Consider the following 19382-nt stretch of genomic DNA (forward strand, 5'->3'; position numbering starts at 1 on the left):
ACAAGATTTGACACAATAAATTTATTTTATATTTGCACAAACCCATACCTTATGTGATATGTTCACATGGAGAGGTAATGTGATTTAATATGCATGTCATACATAAACAGCTACTATGAGATCAAATATCAGTTTTATTGCCACTGTCTCATCTTGCGGTCGAGCTTCGATAAACTTTAAGATAAAAAGAGTGAGAAAAATATATAGCATTTTGTAAAACTCGTCTAATTTGACAAATATTTGTAAAAGAAAACATTCTGAAAAATGAATCATGTAAGAGCATGAAATTAATACACACATGAACTTGTATTTGATTGTCCAGTTAAACTGGATATGATACATCAGAAACCGATTTTTTTAAATATTATATGTGTATATTGTTTTTTTCTTACAAAACATTATGCTTACATTCATAATAAAATCACATAGATTCAACGTTTCACTTTTCCAAGTAAGAAAATATAACCATGTTATACTTTAAACAATATGTTGTTTTGGTGTTCCATGTAAAAGCCAGAAAACAACATTCTCGTGATATGTTAAATTATCGTTCACAGCATACTGCAGAGTGTTGAGTATTTGTTTGCACGTCGACAAAATTTGACATTTACTGGAAAATGTCATATACTGAGATTATTTCTTGCAATGACCACTATACAAATTGCATAATTATTTGAATACGTACATCAGAATTCAAGATTTGACCTCACACACATAGAACACACATTTATTTCAGATTTAATGGTCATGCAGGTGTGTTGTGTGAACTAACTCATCTGCTTTAAATATTACAGTTTTATTTGAACTCTACTCATGTTATGATGGGTTTTTACTCACAGACGGTTGCCCAGGTTACACAGTTTCTCAAATGTGTCTCATTGTGGTGCCTTGGATGCAAAGATTTGAAATATGTAGTAACATTTGAAGTATCACTGGCAGATGGAAACATGTTTCACCAGTTGCAGGGGATTAACGTTAATCTTGGGAATTTTTGCATAAAGACCCACGTATACACTCATGTCTGACATTTCAGGGATTTGGTGTTTCCCTTCGGTGTCATGCCTTTAATTTGTAGTTCATTGTTTACCTCCATCTTAAACTGCCGGCTCTCCACCTTTCAGCTCGGTAAACAGCTGTTTGATTTACAGAGGAATCCCCAGCTGCTCAGCTGAGAGGTCCCACTCTGAGCATAAAAAACAAGCCAATTTGTTTTTTTTTTATAGACATCCTTGGAATTACGCCACAGGATTTGTCTGCAGAACTGCTGACTGGAGAACACAGCATGTGGTGGAGGGCCGTCTCTTTTTAGCACTTTTCTAATTCTTGGGTTCTTTGTACTTCGTAACTTGGTCAATGCCCTTTTTTCTTCTTTTGATGTTTTTGCTTTTTACAGCAAAAAATGCTTCACAAAAACAAGAATTTTACAAATCACTGCAATCTGACAGATTTGTGTGATGTCACATGTGTGGTCCTAAAGCTGTATATAACTACACTATACCCACTTTATCCTGGACAAGCTAGTGGCTCTGTGAGTACTCAGTTATAACAGTTTACACTGACAATGCTAACATGCTGATGTTTAGTATTAACATGTTCACCAACCCGGACCTGTGTGGTAACAGGCTAAGATTTGCTGCAAAGCACTAAAGACAAAGTACAGCTATGGGAATGTTTTTTTGGTTGCACCGGCATTTAGTCACAGTATTGGACAAATTAGAGATAAAAAAAAAAATACACACACACATTTATACTTTTATCTTAGTGAGGACCCTCATTGACATAATGCATTCTCTAGTCCCTTATCCAACTAAATGCTTGTGTGTGAGAAGTGGCCAAAATGTCCTCACTTTCCTAAAATGTTGTAGGTTGAAACTCTTCCTCACAAAGATATCTGTACACACACATAAAATATAGCAACACTAAAATAAAAGAGACACTAATTTGTGTTTTAAGCAAGTGACTTAAAACACCAATATTCATCCCATCGCTACCTTTGTATTGCTTTAGCACTATAATCGTTATTAGGCGCATTCCAAATTGCATTTAGCTCTAATCCATAACATTGATTGTTTTTGAGATATTAGACACAGCACAGCTATCACTACAGCACAAACTGAACATGGACGTCTTCTACAGTCTGGTTCACTATCTAATCCTTTAGAAAACATCAGAGATTTGAGTCTGACTGTTTTAGGAAACTAACCAGCCCTTGAAATTAGTTTCTTTTTGTTTTACCGTGTTACGCTGTGGTCACTAAGAATCACTGCATGACATCAATTCATCCGTTATTGAGAGAAGCTGTTGTAGCATCGTCGTTGAAAACACTGAACAAAACCAATAACAGAAACGTATTTGGGTTAACATTAGCTTTTTCAGTCCAACCTTATTGGAATCAGCTGTATTCACTTCATCCCTCTGCGAAGCATTTGATTCGCTGCGATGAGCATAACGCTGATGATGAATGCAATGGCGAAGGCACAAATCAGGCTTTTGCGCACACACGTGTGTTTTTCCTGTTGCGTTGGGCTAGCTGTGGAAAAAGATTTAGAAAAAAAATGATTAGCCAATGTCTAAGCAGAGATTTAAAAATGTCTGATCAACAATGTGTGGAATAAAATCTTTCTAATGCAGCGTACTGTCAATGTCCACATGGGACTCTGGGCTGTTCAGGTGGCTCTCCTCAGTTATGATGATGTTCTCGATGTCTTTCATAGTGAGGTGGTCACGAAAAGTGTCGTAAAGCAGCCTCTTCAGCTCGTCCACAGTCAGTTTCTGCATGTCGCACTGGGAGGAGAAAAAAACAACAACTTCTGTTTTAATTTCCCAAAGTGACGCACGTAAGCTGCAGCTCAGCTGTAAGTATGATTCGCTCCTGGTCATGAGTGCTTGTTAGAGGGTGCAAGTGTTCACTGGGCTGTTCCGTCAAAACAGACAATCATTTCCATTGCAACTAGACAGTGCAATTAATTATTTCATAACGCAACTGAATGCAAAGCGTGGAGATACTGCAGGTGGTGTAATAATCAGCAAGGTGCAGTCTAGTCAATATTATAAAATTATAATTTTGTAATTATTAGATCATACTTTAGTCATTGTCCTGTCACCTATCCATGAAGGGTTCTGGGGGGCAGGGGTCAATCCCATCTGACATTGAGGGCGAGAGGACAGATCACCAGCTCATCACAGGGCCAACATACAGAGACAAACAAGCTCTCATTCACACCTATGGACAGTTTACAGTCTCCAGTTAATCTAACCCTAATGTCCATGTATTTAGACTGTTGCTTTGAGGTGATTTCAGAGGACCACTGCACCACCATGCCTCCCTTTTTATTGAAAAAAACAGAAAAGCCTTCTGGAAAACATCCTAAAGAGAAGACAGGAAATGCATTACGCTGATAAGGGAGAAGGTTAAGACTTGATTCAACCTGACTGATGATGCTGATGATGATTTACCTTCCAAAACACTGAATCAAAGTCGGCTCCGTGGAACTTATCGGGCATTCCAGCAGAAGAGAGTTTAGGTCCGAGTAATGTGACAAATTCTTCGAAGCCGACCTGACCGTCACCTGATTAAAACAGAGAAGCACACAGACATGTCACTGCAGGATTTGATGCAGCAGCCTGAACACGTGTGAAGTTTCTGACCCAGATCAAGAAGGAGAGAGAGAAACATACCGTCCATGTCAAGTCTTTGGATGATGACCTCCAGCTCCACCTCATTGGGCATGTAGCCCAGTGAGCGCATGGCCGTCCCCAGCTCCTGCTTTGAGATAAAGCCGTTCCCATCTCGGTCAAATACCTTGAAAGCCTCACGAATCTCTGTTGGAAGAAGGAGGGCGATGATGAGTGAAAAGTGTAGACAAAGGAGAGATGCACGGGACAGCAAACACACAAATACAGATTGATCACTTTCCCACTGAGAGCAACAGCTGGCTCAGTTGAACATGTTGATTTATAACGTGTTGATTTATAAAGTGTTTATAGTGGTGAAAAGTAGTTTAAAGTTTAGAAAAGGGTTCAGAAAGTTAGTCTGGCTCATAGTAATTGCTGTTTCTTATATATTATCAAGATATTCTTCCTTTTGAGAAACATGGAAGCATATTTTAATATATTTTTGTGTTTGAAGATGGAAAATTGATAGACTATGGACTATGAGGAGTTTCAAAATATTGCAGAGGCAAAGAGAGTCCTATTAAAAAGTGTGGTGATATTTTGCAATTTTCTATTTTCAATAATTCCTTTAAAAAGACTCAAACCAATAATAATTTGATCCTGGCATTAGATGTGCAGCCAAATCCTGATTTACTCAGTTTATTCCTGTACCATACATCTCCAGAGAGTGATCCACAACTTCGGTTCTTTTCCTGATCCCTTGCTATTTTTCTCTCTTCTTTGTTAAAGGTCAAAGAAGTGAATCTAAATTTGCAGTTTGTAAAGTTGTATATCTTTAATAGGAAAACGGGTTTGGATGCACTGTGTGGGTATTTAAAGTGAAGGCCTGTGACAGTGTCTAAAATCCCTCTCATTTTTGTGTTTTTCTCCATATATAATAGTATATTATGTAGTTTTTTGGCATGACATACTGTAGTTGACTGCTTCAGCATCACGGATAGAGACAGGGTAGATACTGTAGTTGAATGTAGATGCATCAGTTGTATATTTTGTTTCAAATAAAATAATTGATAGTACATTAATACTATAATTTGAGTGGGTTTCCATCAATAATTACAGAACTGTGTGAGAGACAGTTCTTTCATCACGTAGTGCCCAAGCTGCTCATCTTCAAAAGTAATTGGATGCTTGGCCACAATTTTGTTCTTGGCCCAACTTATTATATCAATATTAAATAAATATTTTAGCAATTTAGCAAATTCCTTGATTGCTATAGTTGTACATTAATGGGCTCCTTCAGATCCAATACCTGTAGCCATGACCATAACACAATTGGTAGCGACAGACGGCGGTGCACAGGTTCATGTGTTTATAATTAATTACGACTTTCGGTAAATAATCCATAAACATCACCATTTGGCTCCCGTCCTCATCATGCATCACTGGATTCTGTTTGAAGTGGTAAAAAAAGGAGCAGTTGCACATCAAAGGCTGAATGTTGGTGGCTCTTTTTGATGAAGGTCCTAAAATATACAAAACCCCTCCATGCTTTCTCAGGGAGTTGGAACATGTATGTATATTTACTGAAGAAGAGGCCGATCCAGTGGATGGCGGTAATGCAACTTGACCTTGGTTGCCAGTGCCACCCATCAATTTTAAAAAAAAGAGGAAGAAGATGCTCTCTCAGTCGTCAAGTGTTGCATGATATGTATGAAGGATAAATCGAGACAGGCAGCTGAGCAGGTATCATCTGTTCACACTATGCAAGTCAATACATGAGCAATTTTTGCCTGTTATACGGGAAGCAGTGATGGAAGAGTGTGATCAAAGCCTTATTATATTAAACAGGAATAAACAGAATAAACGTTCACTCCTCGTAGGCTCAGACATTCAGTCATTAATTCTCAACATCTCTTTCTTCAGTTATGTTTTATTTTAACATTAAACAGAACAGCTTGTAAGAACCTTATTTGAACCTCGTGCATTAAAAGCCTGTAAGAGCTTCTGCAGTAGAGAAAAGTAACTTGCATGCAAGTACGCGATTGGGCGAGCTTCTCCTGAAATTTGCATGCAGCCTTGCAAGTAGACAGGCACTGCTCATCCATCTTGCGTGCACAAAGTTTACAAGTGATTTGTCCACAGTGGCCGCCGATGCACAGACAATAAGAAACTGCTGAGGTGCATAAATTGAGCTCCCCCTCGACATGTGACATTGTCTGAACTGTACCTTGACACATCAGACACAGCGTATTTGTTTAAATTACAGCTAGCGCAACAGGCTCAGGCTTCACTATCTTCCTCAAGCCCCAGTGTCAATGTCACGACCTCTGGTGCCCATGACAAATAATGAATTTCACCGAGCCAGCCGAGAAGTGGCCGGACTACTGATTATTTCACACAAGAGTGATTATTAGAAACGTGTACAGATGAATCCACAACAGACACACAACTACGACTTCTCTGTGAAGAAAGACTTCTTTATTAACTTATATTTATCGTCTGTTTTTAAATTCTAAAGTACAGAATCTGCTACTATAACAGTCCACATACAAATAAATACAAATAAATGTCCATTGTCCCTTTTGTTATTTTACAATATGATGAGCTTCTTTTTGCTCATATGAAAGAACCTAAAATAATATATAATAAAACCTACTTTGTTGGCAAAACCCATGGTGTAACCGATGATATGTCCTAATTTATAAGGACAAAAAAAATATTCCCACAGCAAAACAAATTTGATTCACTGCAGCTACAGTCCTTGTCAAATACAAATCTAAAGCTGACAGCACCGTTTATTGAATACTGGTTTATGGATGGTCCAAATGCATTGAGTCGTGAGTGTGGCTGCCTGCGCTCAAACCAATGAATAATCTTTTTATTTCTGACAACGTGCAGACCTCACATCCTGACAACAGGAGCTGCAGCATCTTGAACAAGATTCTGGGGACCAGAGAGGGAACATTTGCATTTTTGTGCTTGTTACTTCGTGGCAAAAGAATATTTTGTTTTTAGTGTTGTATTTCTTATTTGGGTGCCTCTCCCTCTACCACCCATGCTTTTCATGCAGGTGGTGCTTTCTGGTGTATGCTTTACTACATATGTCAGAGGACTGGGTCACTTGAGGCAAAAAGGAGGAAAGCAAATTACATTAAATTGAACCACAGGTTGTATTTTTTACGGAAACAAAAGTGATATCACCATTTCATCAAATTTCACTACGCAAGAACAAAATGAAATATTGACTGACAATTTCACGGTTAGACCAACAGCTGCCAAAAGAATTATGCTGTTGATTGTTTCCTTGAGAAGACAGTTGATGTTTATTTATTCTTCGATGTGGAGCTGTTTGTTATTTGACCTAGAGTTGGATTATCACCTTTGTCCTTCAGTCAACATCTCAGTAAATAATGTATTACCTCATCCTCATCCCTCCCCTGTGAGGACATGTACTTTCAGGAGCCTGTGTACACTGTGTAATACTGATTTGTCTCATAAAAGGTGAATTTTTCTGCCAGCTTCCAGATCTGAACCCAGCACATAGAAACCTACTGACCTTCCAAGTGACCTGAAACAGAGGATGAGGAGCAGCAGATCCTCACGACTTTTCTGACAGACCGCTCTATGAACGAAAGGCTGATGCCAAGAAGCTCACTCTGGCAGTGTCAGTGCCTCTGGCAGAAAAGCCACTTTTCCCTCGAAATAACAAGGGAAATCCCAAATAAAGGCTTAGAGATAGAGAAGATTGTGCGAAAGAGGAGGATGACATTTTTAATTATAAATCATATAACAGATTCGGCTCAACAGAGGAGGTATAAATTATAACATATGTGGGAGATATTATTCCTTTTCTACAGAACCAAGGTTTTATTCAAAGAGGCTGCAACATCTGTGATCAATGCAAAATAATCCACTTTACAGGAGGTGGGTGGTTCGATCTTTGCTCCCTCAGTCCACATGTCAAAGTGTCCCTGGGCAATACACTGAACTATGATTTCTATGAGATTAGATACTTTCATGGAAATTTCTTCGATCCAATGATTTAACTTATAGAACAACTTTGCTCTTTTTTCAACAAAAATTGCCTCCACAGTTTAAGGGAACATGGTGAAAAGAAAAGAATAAACCAGGTTATTCTTTTGAACCAGGAACCAAACAACTGTATCCTTGAAGAAAAGGCATCCACCATGTTTACCACCACTGGGAGCTCCCTACTGTGACTGTCCAGCTTACTGCCAAACGCCTCTCCACCTCCAGACATGATCATGACTCTGCACAGGAAACTGTAACGGAACGAACACAGCAGGAGGCAGATGAAGAGGTCGCCTCACGCTGCAGCAAGTGAAGAGAAGAGAATCGAGTAATAAAAAGGTTGGAGTTCTCGGTCTCCAGAGTTTCTCTAAGTCAACAGAACTTAAGCTCACAACAGGTTTTCTTTCACGGCTGTCACAGAATTCAGATCAGACCATCATCCAGCAGACAGCTCAGTCACATTCACACAGTGAATATTTATTCATATCAGACATTTTCCTCCCAGTAACAACACTCGACTGCTCAAGATCGAACCGGATCTTTAATGTTAATCCAAGATGGAGCCAGTTACTGTGACGAAGGGAATGTAAATACAAGAGAAATGATCTCGAATCAGATAAAGTAACTTTAAATCCAGAGGAGACACAATAATAATAATAAACAATACAGAGTCTTATTAATTGTGACACATTTGACCTCAAATTTGTGCCTTGTTAACATGAGAAGATATTTTTCTTGTCAAAACGCTGCTTATTGAGGTTGGAGGACAAAAATATTAACCGAGAGATGAGTCAGATTCTTTCCATTTTCTCTCCAGATTCTTTCCTGGTTTGTAACATCAATAACTCTATGACGAGACATATGACGTCTGTCTCTCTGACAATGAAATGGAGGAAATGTGAATCATATTAACCAGAGGCTATAGAAATGAAAAAACTCTGTATGACTGGGAGAGAGCTGCATTAAAGCTCTCTAAGCAGAACAAAATATATCTAATACAAATACTGTCAATGTTATACAACTTTACCGAGCAGCATAGACACTGATGTGAAAAAAACCCAGGCTAAATTTACCTTGACAACATCAAACTTAACGGTTGGAGCTAAATTGGGTGAACTGGACAATGTGTTTGTAATTTCTGGGTTATTTTGCTGTCAATCACCTGCTTAAGACACAAACCGACCAATCAGAGCCTCGCTGTGGATGATCTGATCTCCCACCGTAAAGAAGGAAAGAGAAAAGAGAGTGAACACAAATCCAATTTGAATATTTAGTAGTTGGTGTTACAGGTTAGGGTATTTTATATCGTTTACATTGAGTGTGGGGGTCGGGCATCCATCTTCTAAGAGAACCCACTGGCAGGAACATATATTTTGCACATTCTGTGTCCGGTGGGAATTCTATACTACACGCACACGTTTCCATTCATATTAAAATGAGGGTCAGCGTTGGTCGGGTCTTCCCTTCATGTGTACCTGATCCAACATCTCATCCCAGCAGGTGGATGTATTGTAACTGGGCCAGTTGTCAGCGTGTGCAGTCAGGGCGGTCAAGCATTTTGGGCAGATGCCCACACAGGGGTCTTTTCCTACCCCAGTGGACATGACAACATCTAGGTCACAAGGACCATATCCGACACAGGAACTTGTGTAAAACAAAGCAATCCATAACGCGTCCACACATTTACAATTCATCTCTACCTTTCTTTGCTGCAGGAGATTTACAGTTATTATATTTGCGCACGGGCACAAGCACACACACACACAGTTGCTGCTGCTGTTTTGGAGGACTAACTCATATGACTTCATGCTCATAAACAGATCAGATATAATTGTTTGACAGGTTGTGTTGTTTTATTATATTTATCTGTATTCACTTCATCCCTCATAAAGCTGTTTTTTCTCTTATCTCCTGATTTACAAGCTATATTAATGGTTTCTTTGAACACAAACATGTAGCAACAGCATAACCAATGTTTTCTCTTGAGAATACGATCAATCGTCCAATGAAACGGGATAAGTTAGACCCCTCCGACTTCAGTAATGCACCTTAGATTGAACATTCCCTGAAGGAGGTCTCACTTCTCAGGAAGACTCAAGGGTAGAAGTTGCATGGATTTCGTACACTCATAAATATTCATCTGCACCAGTTTCATCAGTTAACATTTGCTTTGTGTCCCAACTGATGTAAATAAAATATGACGGTTGTGGAAGGACGGACTAGGGGAGAGTAAAAGACACAGTCTCATAATTAAAGTCTTCTCATAACGTTAAACACTTTTATTTAAAACTGTGACTCTCTCTTAGCGACTACAACGGTAATGAGCAGACATTTGTCTTTGACCACTGAGGAAGACGCATTAAATAAACCATGGAAAAGATAATGGAGTGTCTGCAGAGGAGTTTCTTTTTCTTTTTGTAACCTTGCTGTTGTTGCTTTGCTCAAAATCAAAGATGAACACACAAATATTCATCATTTATATTCACTGAACTCAACTGGACAAGTGTGACCCTTTCAGTAAAACAGTGCATCCAGCCATAGCAAATCGGGCCTGACAAATATTCCTCTGTTTGTGTGCAGCATATATTTGCAGTTATAGATCCCTGACACACATACACTTGCTACAATACTGCTTCAAAAAACCTGCTCCATTTTAAAGCGCTAAAGACGACAGCTACAAAGTGGAAGCTGGTGCACACTCCACTATAATGCCTGGTTTCTGGGGGATTCTCCTGCTGGCTATGATCCACAAACACTGTTCACATCCTCTGTCAGGGATGCACCGAGGAGCGATACGAGCTCGCAGCAACCGCCAAGAGTGTAACTGCCAGGAAGACACGACTGCTGAGCCATAAAACACGAGTCTTATCAGTTTCAGCATGTGTGCATTTAAAGAGTCGGCAGGTTTATCTTAAGTACATTTGTAATAGTAATGTTAAAAAGGCTAGATTGACATTTGTTGAAATTAATGAAAATGAAATGAAACGGGCAGAAAATAATTAAACATATCAGTTAAGCTTCATTTCGGACTCGTGGTTCGATATCAACATAGAAATCTAATTAAATCAATAAATTAGAAAATACACACTACATTAAAGATCTAATCATGGACATTTTGAATGACTGTAATTCCAAATTTAACATCGTGGACTGTATGTAAAGATGGACGACAGGAGTTCTGCCTTCTCCATGTAAGCAGATTGGATGTGGACCAAAATATAAAGTCAAAGAACTCGTTTTAAATCAATTATTTGTTCTAAGAAAAGTGTGAAAAGCAGCGAGTGAGAACTGAGACGAGAGCATCGTGTTAAATGTGCACGGAATTCCTCCACACTCAGACTCCTCACTGAATTACAGATCGGTGACTTTCATTTCATATATAGCATCGATATAAATCACCACATGATCGTGCATTTCAGAGTGTTCTCCATAAAGGTGATGGACAAATCTAAGTGCACATTATAAGTGTCATGGCCGTATTCAGTAATCCCAGTGGTTCATGCGTAATGGGCTGAACTCGGCTGTGGACCTCAGTTTTAATGTAGCGCTCATGACACAGGGAGACACTTGGCACAGCGTTACGTCCACATAGACATTGACCAAACTCTGCTCTGTGAGTCAAACTCTTTCACACAGGTTGACTACGCACATAAACGTTTAATGGAGTGTTGGTATGAATAATGAGGTGATTGCTGCTATTGACCTAAAAAGTCTGAATGGCTAAAGTAGCATAGGTGTGGAGGTCATTAGTGATGAAGTGTTACTGCCACAGACACAAAGAGAAATAAGAGATAGACCCAAAGTTAAACGTTTGAAAGACTTAATTACAACCAATCAGGTTTTGCATGAGAGGCATTTAAAGCCCACGTGCTTTACATGAAGTAGGAGAAGAATTGGTTTTACAGCAGTAGTGGTTTGAATACATATGAGGTTTTATGACAACTGCATGATACAAGGGCAAAGAAGCCTCGCCACTGACCCACCTGCTATAAGCAACCATCTGTTCAAAAAACACCCCCTGCAGGCAGATCCATTAGGAGCTGAGGTACTTAATAACTCTGTCTACACCTCACCCTCGATAAACAATGTCTTCATATTCAATGCAAGCTTCTGTCGTCCCGTTATCACTGCAGAGGCAACAATTTCTGTCAATTGAGACTTTAGCGTATCAACCGAGTTTCTTTAATTTAAATTGAATCACGTGCAATGCATCTCACCCTTTGTTGTACGAAATATAGCAGCAGCTGATGTCCAGTTTGACACTGTCAATAAAGTTCATATTACAGATCAAATTATAATCTGAATAAAACTTCAGATTAAAGACAGTGAAGGGCGTCAGATGTACTATAATAATTATAATGAATCCAAGTGATTTTTATTCTTGCACTGCTCTAGTGGCAAAAGAGAGAAAAGATATGTGTTTGTCAGTATGGACTTAATAAAAGTCGGCTTGTCCCTGCAACAATGTCACTGAGAAGATTTGACATAACTCATGTCTCCTTGTTCTTTACTGATAAAAAAAGGAATAAAAAACAACGTTCATTTCCTATTGTTGCGTTTGTGTGATATAAATGAGCTTGTTCAGGATAAAGATGTTTGGCTCTTTGAATCAGTTAAATCAGTGTTTGTTTGTTTCAAATTATCTTATGGTGGAGGGATGAAACTCATATTACACAAAATGTGGTGTTTTATTTTCTTTCCTATCTCTACACTCGTCTATGCTTCGTAATGAATTCTCAAAGAAACATCCACCATTACTGTGTTTTTCCTAATGTCATTTTTACAGCCATTTTCCAAAGCTTAATGTCTTGCAGTTCAGTAATGTGTTTATAATCCTTTTCTCAGAGGGGCATATATATATATATATATATATATATATATATATATATATATATATATACATATATACATATATATATACATATATATATATATATATATAAAGGAGCTTCTGCACCAAAGTAATTAAATGTTTTGTGGATGAAACAATATGTATAGGTCATTGAGACACAGTGGACTGCAGCAGAGTTCACAGACAAACAATGTGCGTTTAAACCGCCCTGCAGCTCCCACACTGCGTGTTCAGGTGGAGCAGCAGTGCTGTAAAGGGGGAGACGACCTGTATGTGGGAGGTTGCTGATCCAAACCCTCAGTCTGGTTTGATGATCTGTAAATGAAACTTGTTTAGTAAACCTGCGGGGGTGGAGCTGTTCGGTGGAAAACAAGGTAGAGCGGCGTTTACCCTGCTGAGGTGCAAGCCATGTAATTGTAGCAGTGAATTATGTGCTCGGCGAGTCTTCCCTGGATAAATACATTCACACTTGAATGCTCTGTCACACTATGTCCTGAATATCTAATGCAACTCAATTAGTGAGCTACATACTTTGACTCCTTCATTACCCGAAAAGCTCTCTCATCATTGACTACGCAACTTCTCCTGCAACACAACAGAACCCTTGTCAGTTCGCTCTTGCTCTAATTCCTGCTTTCCCATCGCCAACCTTTTTTAATTACATTTATGCCGTCATAGTGATTTCAATGTCAAATGTGTGGCTCAAAGCAAGGGCAGGCAGCCACTTGTAGGCCCGGGCAACCTACGGACAGATAAAGGGGAAATGGAATTCCCTAAAAGATTTTCTTGATATCGAATCTGATCGAGTTATCTCTTTATTCTAGTCTGCCTGGCTTTGTTCCAAATCACAGCCAGCTGCGCTCTCATTGTGGAGCCCATTTGCCAAAACGAGACGACCAATCTTAACAGCTATGCACCACATTTATAGCGATAAGATTGATTTAAATGCTCCCATGAATCTTTTATGTGGTTTAAGTGCAGCGCTGTGTCTTAGACGCGTCCTCTTTTTATTAATTAATATCAAGATACAATTCAAGTCAGGAAAAGAATCAATCTTCCATCTTAATGATGGCTTTTTATCTTGGCATAGATTTTCCTGAAGAGGTATTGTTCATCTGCTTTAAACTGGTAGCCGTTTTTCTCCATTTGAGGCGATGCTTTTTTAGGACAAATTTCAAGCCTTGTCTTTCAAAAACAAATCACCTACAGTGAGTGATACCAGGTGAAGTCAGGTCTCACAGGTGCTTTAATATAGCTTTATGTTTGTATTGTCTAAAAGCACAAGGGTGGGTGGTGCTGTAAAATGCATGTTGTTAGTTATTAGTCTCTGCATTCTTTGGGAATGACGTGAAATTTTGAACTGAAAAAGAAATTATCTAAATATGCAAAAACAGACTCAGGTGAAGAGATAAAACTGACCATTAAGCATGTGCAGCAGAATGTGTTGAACATGTAGGTTAGTACTGAACCTTTCTTACACACAGACCTTCAGCCCAGACTGCTCCCAGATCTGTGGATGAGGAAAAGAAACGCACACTGGCAGGATCTCTCCAGGGTCCTGAACTGGTTCAGTACCCGGACCTTGGATTCAGATGTTGCAAGTCACTGCAACTACCCAACCAAGCAAACAACCAACCTACGGAGCGATAGACTGACCAAACATCCATCCGACCAACCTACCTACCAAGCGATAGACTGATCATCCATCCATCCAACCATCCAACCAGCTGAAGGACTCACCAAACATCCATCCAACCAACCTACCTACCAAGCGATAGACTGATCATCCATCCAACCAACCAGCCGACCAACTGACCAGCCAACCAACAACAAATCCATCCAACTAACCAGCTGACCAACTGGCCGAACATCCATCCATCCATCCATCCATCCATCCATCCATCCATCCATCCATCCAACAAAGACTCACCTTCCACCTCATCCTCAGGCAGGATAACAGGGGTCCGGTAGGTGAGGATATCTGGAATAGTGCAAAGTCCCTTGTACATGAACCTGGTGGTCACAGCACGCACTGGCATTTCTGCGAGGGGAAACCAACAACTGTGTGGCGATCTTCATATAGCCCAGCTCTCCAGAGTTTGCAACAGAGACCCTTTGCTACTGTCCTTGATTTGAAAGAAGAGCTCGAACTCAACCCTCAGCAAACTTCAACCCCTCGTCGCGTTTTTTTATATCGTAAAAAAATAAGGAAAATCTCCTGCGTTTCTGATCAATAATGCAGCTTGTAAATCGCCTCTGGCTTTCAATGCATAGTCTGCAGCAGCCTACTGGGAGCAGGACGTGAAGCAAACAGGCGATCTTATAAAAATGACATCTTAAAAACTTTTTACTCTCGTGCAGCCTGATGCGCAAAGCTCCACACCGTCGGGAATGATGCCTTCACTGACCATGTACGGCTCGATTAGCAGAAAAATCTTAATCCCATGAGGTAAACAGAAAATAATGATTAAAAAAAAAAAAGAAATTAAGAAATGTATATGGAGTAAAAATATTGGCAACAAATCGATTAATGATTCCTATTGCGCGTCTCGTGCTGTCAAACAGTCGATTCCCGATATTTTCTGCCTCACTTTTCTTTCCCGTTTCGGCATCTTCTTCGAAAAAAAGAGAGAACGAGTCGATGATAAAGGAAATAAAGCAACAGCGCGCACGAGCTGATTCTATCCAGAGAGAGAGAGAGAGAGAGAGAAATAAAATCTGGAGATGATAGTGTGATTTTTCCTGGAGAGCAGATTCAAGGGATTCCTTGATGACCCCCTTCTGATCTGATACAGACAACACGCTGCAAGAGACACTGATGCTCGCTCTCTCTCTCTCTCTAAAACACACCTCTCTCTCTCCATCTCTCTCTCTCTCTCTCTCACTCACTCACTCTCTCACACACACGTACAGACACACACACACACACACACACTCAAAACCTGTAATGAGATTTTCTCCAAGTCAAAAGCCTGTTGGATCATAACACAGAGTCGTCTGGCAGCGTTTAATGGCGCAGAAAAGTGTGAAATGCAGCAACAAGTGATGCTCTTGAGCCCAGTTACTTATCTCTTGGAGAATGTGGCTCAGGATGTAGAGCGGGTTGTCCTCTAACCAAAGGTTGGCGGTTTGATCCCAAGTGTCCTTGGGCTTGATACTGAACCCCAAATGGCAGTCCCGGCAGTGCCGGCAGTGCATGAATGATGTGTGATAGTGAAAGTGCCTCACATAGATGCACTGTATGAATGTGTGTGTGAATGGGTGGATGGCAAACACTGTACTGTACAGCGTTTTCATTAGGTGTGTCAGTGAATTTTAGATGTTAACTCATCACAACAACACACCACCGAAAAAAAGATCCAGCTGATTCATTTTTGGGGAAATGGACAAAAATGTCTGTATTTCGCATATATTTTGCTTTTATAGCCATTTGGGTTTCAGGGCCTTGATCTATCATAATTCATTTATAGTGCAGGTGAAGCTGTAGCTTCATATTTACCCTGCGGACACGAGGGTCAATCCTTTCATCTATTTCTCGACAAGAAAGTCAATAAGCATATTTTGCAAAAATGTCAATCAATTCCTCTTATACAGTATTGATGCTGGGACTTATTAATATGAAAAATAACCTGAAATACTCAGAGGAGGTGGACCGCAGCATACCACCAAACCACCTTGTTGCTCACTCATCGCTGCAGGCAGAATTTCCCATGGGAACAATGCGGAAAAAAAAAATCTAGGACTCTCGTAAAGGTCACAGATTTATTAGAGGAGATATGACACCCTAATGTCTTTCAAAAAATGACTGGCTTGGCACTAAATCTGAATTTGCTCATGCCCAAAATACCTTAGTTTTGTGTTTGTACGGCTCGGAGGCTGAAATTTGATGTGTGTTCACTGTGATGCATCCAAATCAACAACACAGTCAACCCTCTGAAAACACAAACATCTCACAATTCCCAGTAAGACTCCCCTTGCATCTTGCATGATGAGGCCCTCGCTTTGGTATCTCTCCACCCTGGTTCACACCAGATAAGTGTGACGTGTGCGGAGAGCGCTGCATGTGGTTCCACTGGTTGGCTCTTCAAGGGTTTACGGGACTGACAGGTCTATTCCCCTCTGAATGTGAAGGAATTGTCTCTTTCTGCTGCACCTGAGCCTCCTGCTGGCTCCGTGCTCACACAGGCACACTACTTACAAGCTGAAAAGCAGGCTTTGTTCTTTCTCCACTGCAATATGATGGCATTGTGATGACTCAGATCCTAAGACTTTAATCATTTTCATGCAGACTACAAAACTCTGGAACCACACGGTGAGGAAAAGCATAGATATTCCAGTAATTGTGTATCCAGGCAATGATGTTTGAATTGCTTTTTGTCTGGATGTTGCTGTAGGCCTATAAATAAACTTGCACTGCTTTTAAATGACTACACTCAAAGCTTTTATTAAAAATGTAATCACTCAAAAGATGAAAACCAATGCAGCCTCCTTAATTTAAAGCATCATATTTGATTACACAATAATCTACAAAACAAAATGTAAAAATTGTTGAAATTGAATAAGAAAAAACTTTACTCTGCTCAGAGAAATGTCTTATTCTCCAGACATGAAGAGCTGAGTCACTCTCAAATTTGTCAAACCAGCCAATATCTCATGAGATAGGAGCAGTGTGAGTCACCTGTGTTTTGCGATGGAAGCCCGTGCAGTTGCAACTATAAGTATAGAGCTAACATTATAAAAGCCTCCCAGGGTTCAGAAGAAGACATGACAGTCATTCGTGGGGGGGATCACAGAGAGCAAGAACGTCCCAGCTTGGGGGCTTCCACCAGTGGAGAGGACCTTGGTCCTGACAAAAAAGACTGAAGATAAACTTATTTCTAAGCTTTAAAAGTTAGCATCCTTACCCCAGGCCAAAGAGAGCCTTGTTTCCATGGTAGCATTTTTGACAAGAGCCAGCCCGTTAAAAAAAAAGAGACCAAAACATGGCTCATAATTTCAGTTTTATTATTTTTACAGGGTTGTGGAGCGTGTAATGAGAAGGAGAGTTTATAGAGACCATATTAATCTGTTGGAAAGAGAGGACATTGTTTCGCTTTGAAGTCAGTCTCACCCATAGACTGTATATAAAGATGGACAATGTGACAACGCCCCAAAAGTGAAGTGATCGCCCCCTGGTGGCTGCAGTATAGGTTCTAAACCCTGCCTACAAAAACACTGGGTAACATCCTGACCTATTTATCTTCTCTTTAAAACTAGAATCATTGAAAATATAATCTTCATTCTATGCACATTTTATGATTTGTTGTTTCCAAAGTCGGGACTGAATTGGAAAGGAAAGCTTTTAGGTTTTTAGCATCTAAAGCATTGAATAAATTACAGAGTGATTTTCAGCTATAAAACCTTGTGATGCTGAATAATTTTAAAACTTTGTTTCAGTGTTACTTATCAGTGTTTGTCTGATCTCAGTGGGACTAATCTGGTAAAATACAGGCTTATAAATGAATAAGGATAATAATGTATATACAGTCTGTGGTTCTGCTACAGGTCAGAACTGAGCTGAAATTTAAGTTACTTGAAGTTGCAGTTGGTAAAAGAAGTGGACAGCTTTGTAATTAATTAAGACGTTTCTCTTTAGTCTGAAACTGGTTTGATCTAAGCAACAGTCAAAGTCTTTGTATCTCCTGCTGTGAAATATGTTGGAGGTGATCAAACATCTCATTGGATTTATATCTGTTGGTGTCTTATCTCACAAGGTCCATGCATAATTAAAAAACATGCACCAAACACCACAGGCTCCTCTACTTGCTTATTCAGACGCTGTTGCATGTTATTTTTTCCCCACTTCTTTGCAAGTGTTGAGGTGAAGTCTATCAAACTCTCTTGTGATGAGGTTTGTGTTTATCTTAAGGAATCACGGGTCAATTTTGTTTTATAACTAACAGTGTTTTTTCCCTGCATGGAAAATGCATTCTATTAAACTAACGGTGCAGAAAGAAGTTCCAAACATCTCATCAATGGCACCACATCCAAACAGCTTACCGTCAAAGATTCACTTGGGATTTTGTAATTGAGGATACAAGGTTACGCCACGGAGAGCTTTTATGTGCTCAGAATTGAAATAGCTCCCCGATGTGTACAAAGGAAATGTCGGAGATATTTATTGTTTTATATCCTTCCACCCTTTTACTTCATCTGGGAGTGTAAGAGGCTTGGCTCAAAGTGAGGTTTGAGTAATCACTGTGATACATTTGTGACTGAGCGATCCGTCAAAATCAGAAATCAAAGGGGGGGGGGGAAACTGTGCATTAACTTGAAAAAGGTAGAAACCTCAGGGAAACACAGGAGGGATCCCTCAACATATACAGATGTCACACAGACAGGAAACTAGAATTACTGGGATTCTGTGCCTCTGACAACCAGTGCAATCCGATGAATTTATTTTTGAATCCAAGTGACAACTGATCAAACTGAAGAAAATACCCAAAGGCAGATTTGACATATCGTATACAAGAAAAATGTTTTGCAAGGTCAATGTGACCTTGATGTTTGGCCGACATCTTTGCCAAATTTGAAAGAATTCTCATGGTGTTCTTAAGAGAACACGTTCATGAAGCAAGACAGAGCACAGTGACCTTGACCTTTGACCTTCAACCAGTCATTCTAATCTGTTCGTCTGTGGGTCCAAGTGAACATTGGAATGAAATCTGAAAAATGTCCTTGAAAGCATTCTTCAGATATTATGCTCACATTGCAAACATGTTTTTGATTTAAAACACAGTTCATCCATGAGTCCAACTGAAGGTTTTCACCACATGTGAAGGGATTCCCTCGAGGTGTTCCTGAGATATCATGTTCACAACAACAACAGACAACCCAAAAAACA

General features: G+C 39.7%; 1 protein-coding gene across 1 annotated transcript; it reads right to left on the reverse strand.

Moving 5' to 3' along the window:
• Positions 1-20: 20 nt before the first annotated feature.
• On the reverse strand, positions 21-14682 carry cabp7b (calcium binding protein 7b). The gene is made up of 5 exons (XM_020081835.2): positions 14430-14682; positions 3679-3822; positions 3457-3569; positions 2637-2784; positions 21-2530 (listed from the first exon to the last, which is right to left on the reverse strand). Exons 1-5 carry the CDS (start codon positions 14536-14538, stop codon positions 2403-2405), a joined length of 642 nt encoding a protein of 213 aa, XP_019937394.1. The 5' UTR covers positions 14539-14682; the 3' UTR covers positions 21-2402.
• Positions 14683-19382: the final 4700 nt, after the last annotated feature.

This window comes from Paralichthys olivaceus, chromosome 18 (assembly GCF_024713975.1).
Source record: "Paralichthys olivaceus isolate ysfri-2021 chromosome 18, ASM2471397v2, whole genome shotgun sequence".
Taxonomy (NCBI): Eukaryota; Metazoa; Chordata; class Actinopteri; order Pleuronectiformes; family Paralichthyidae; genus Paralichthys; species Paralichthys olivaceus.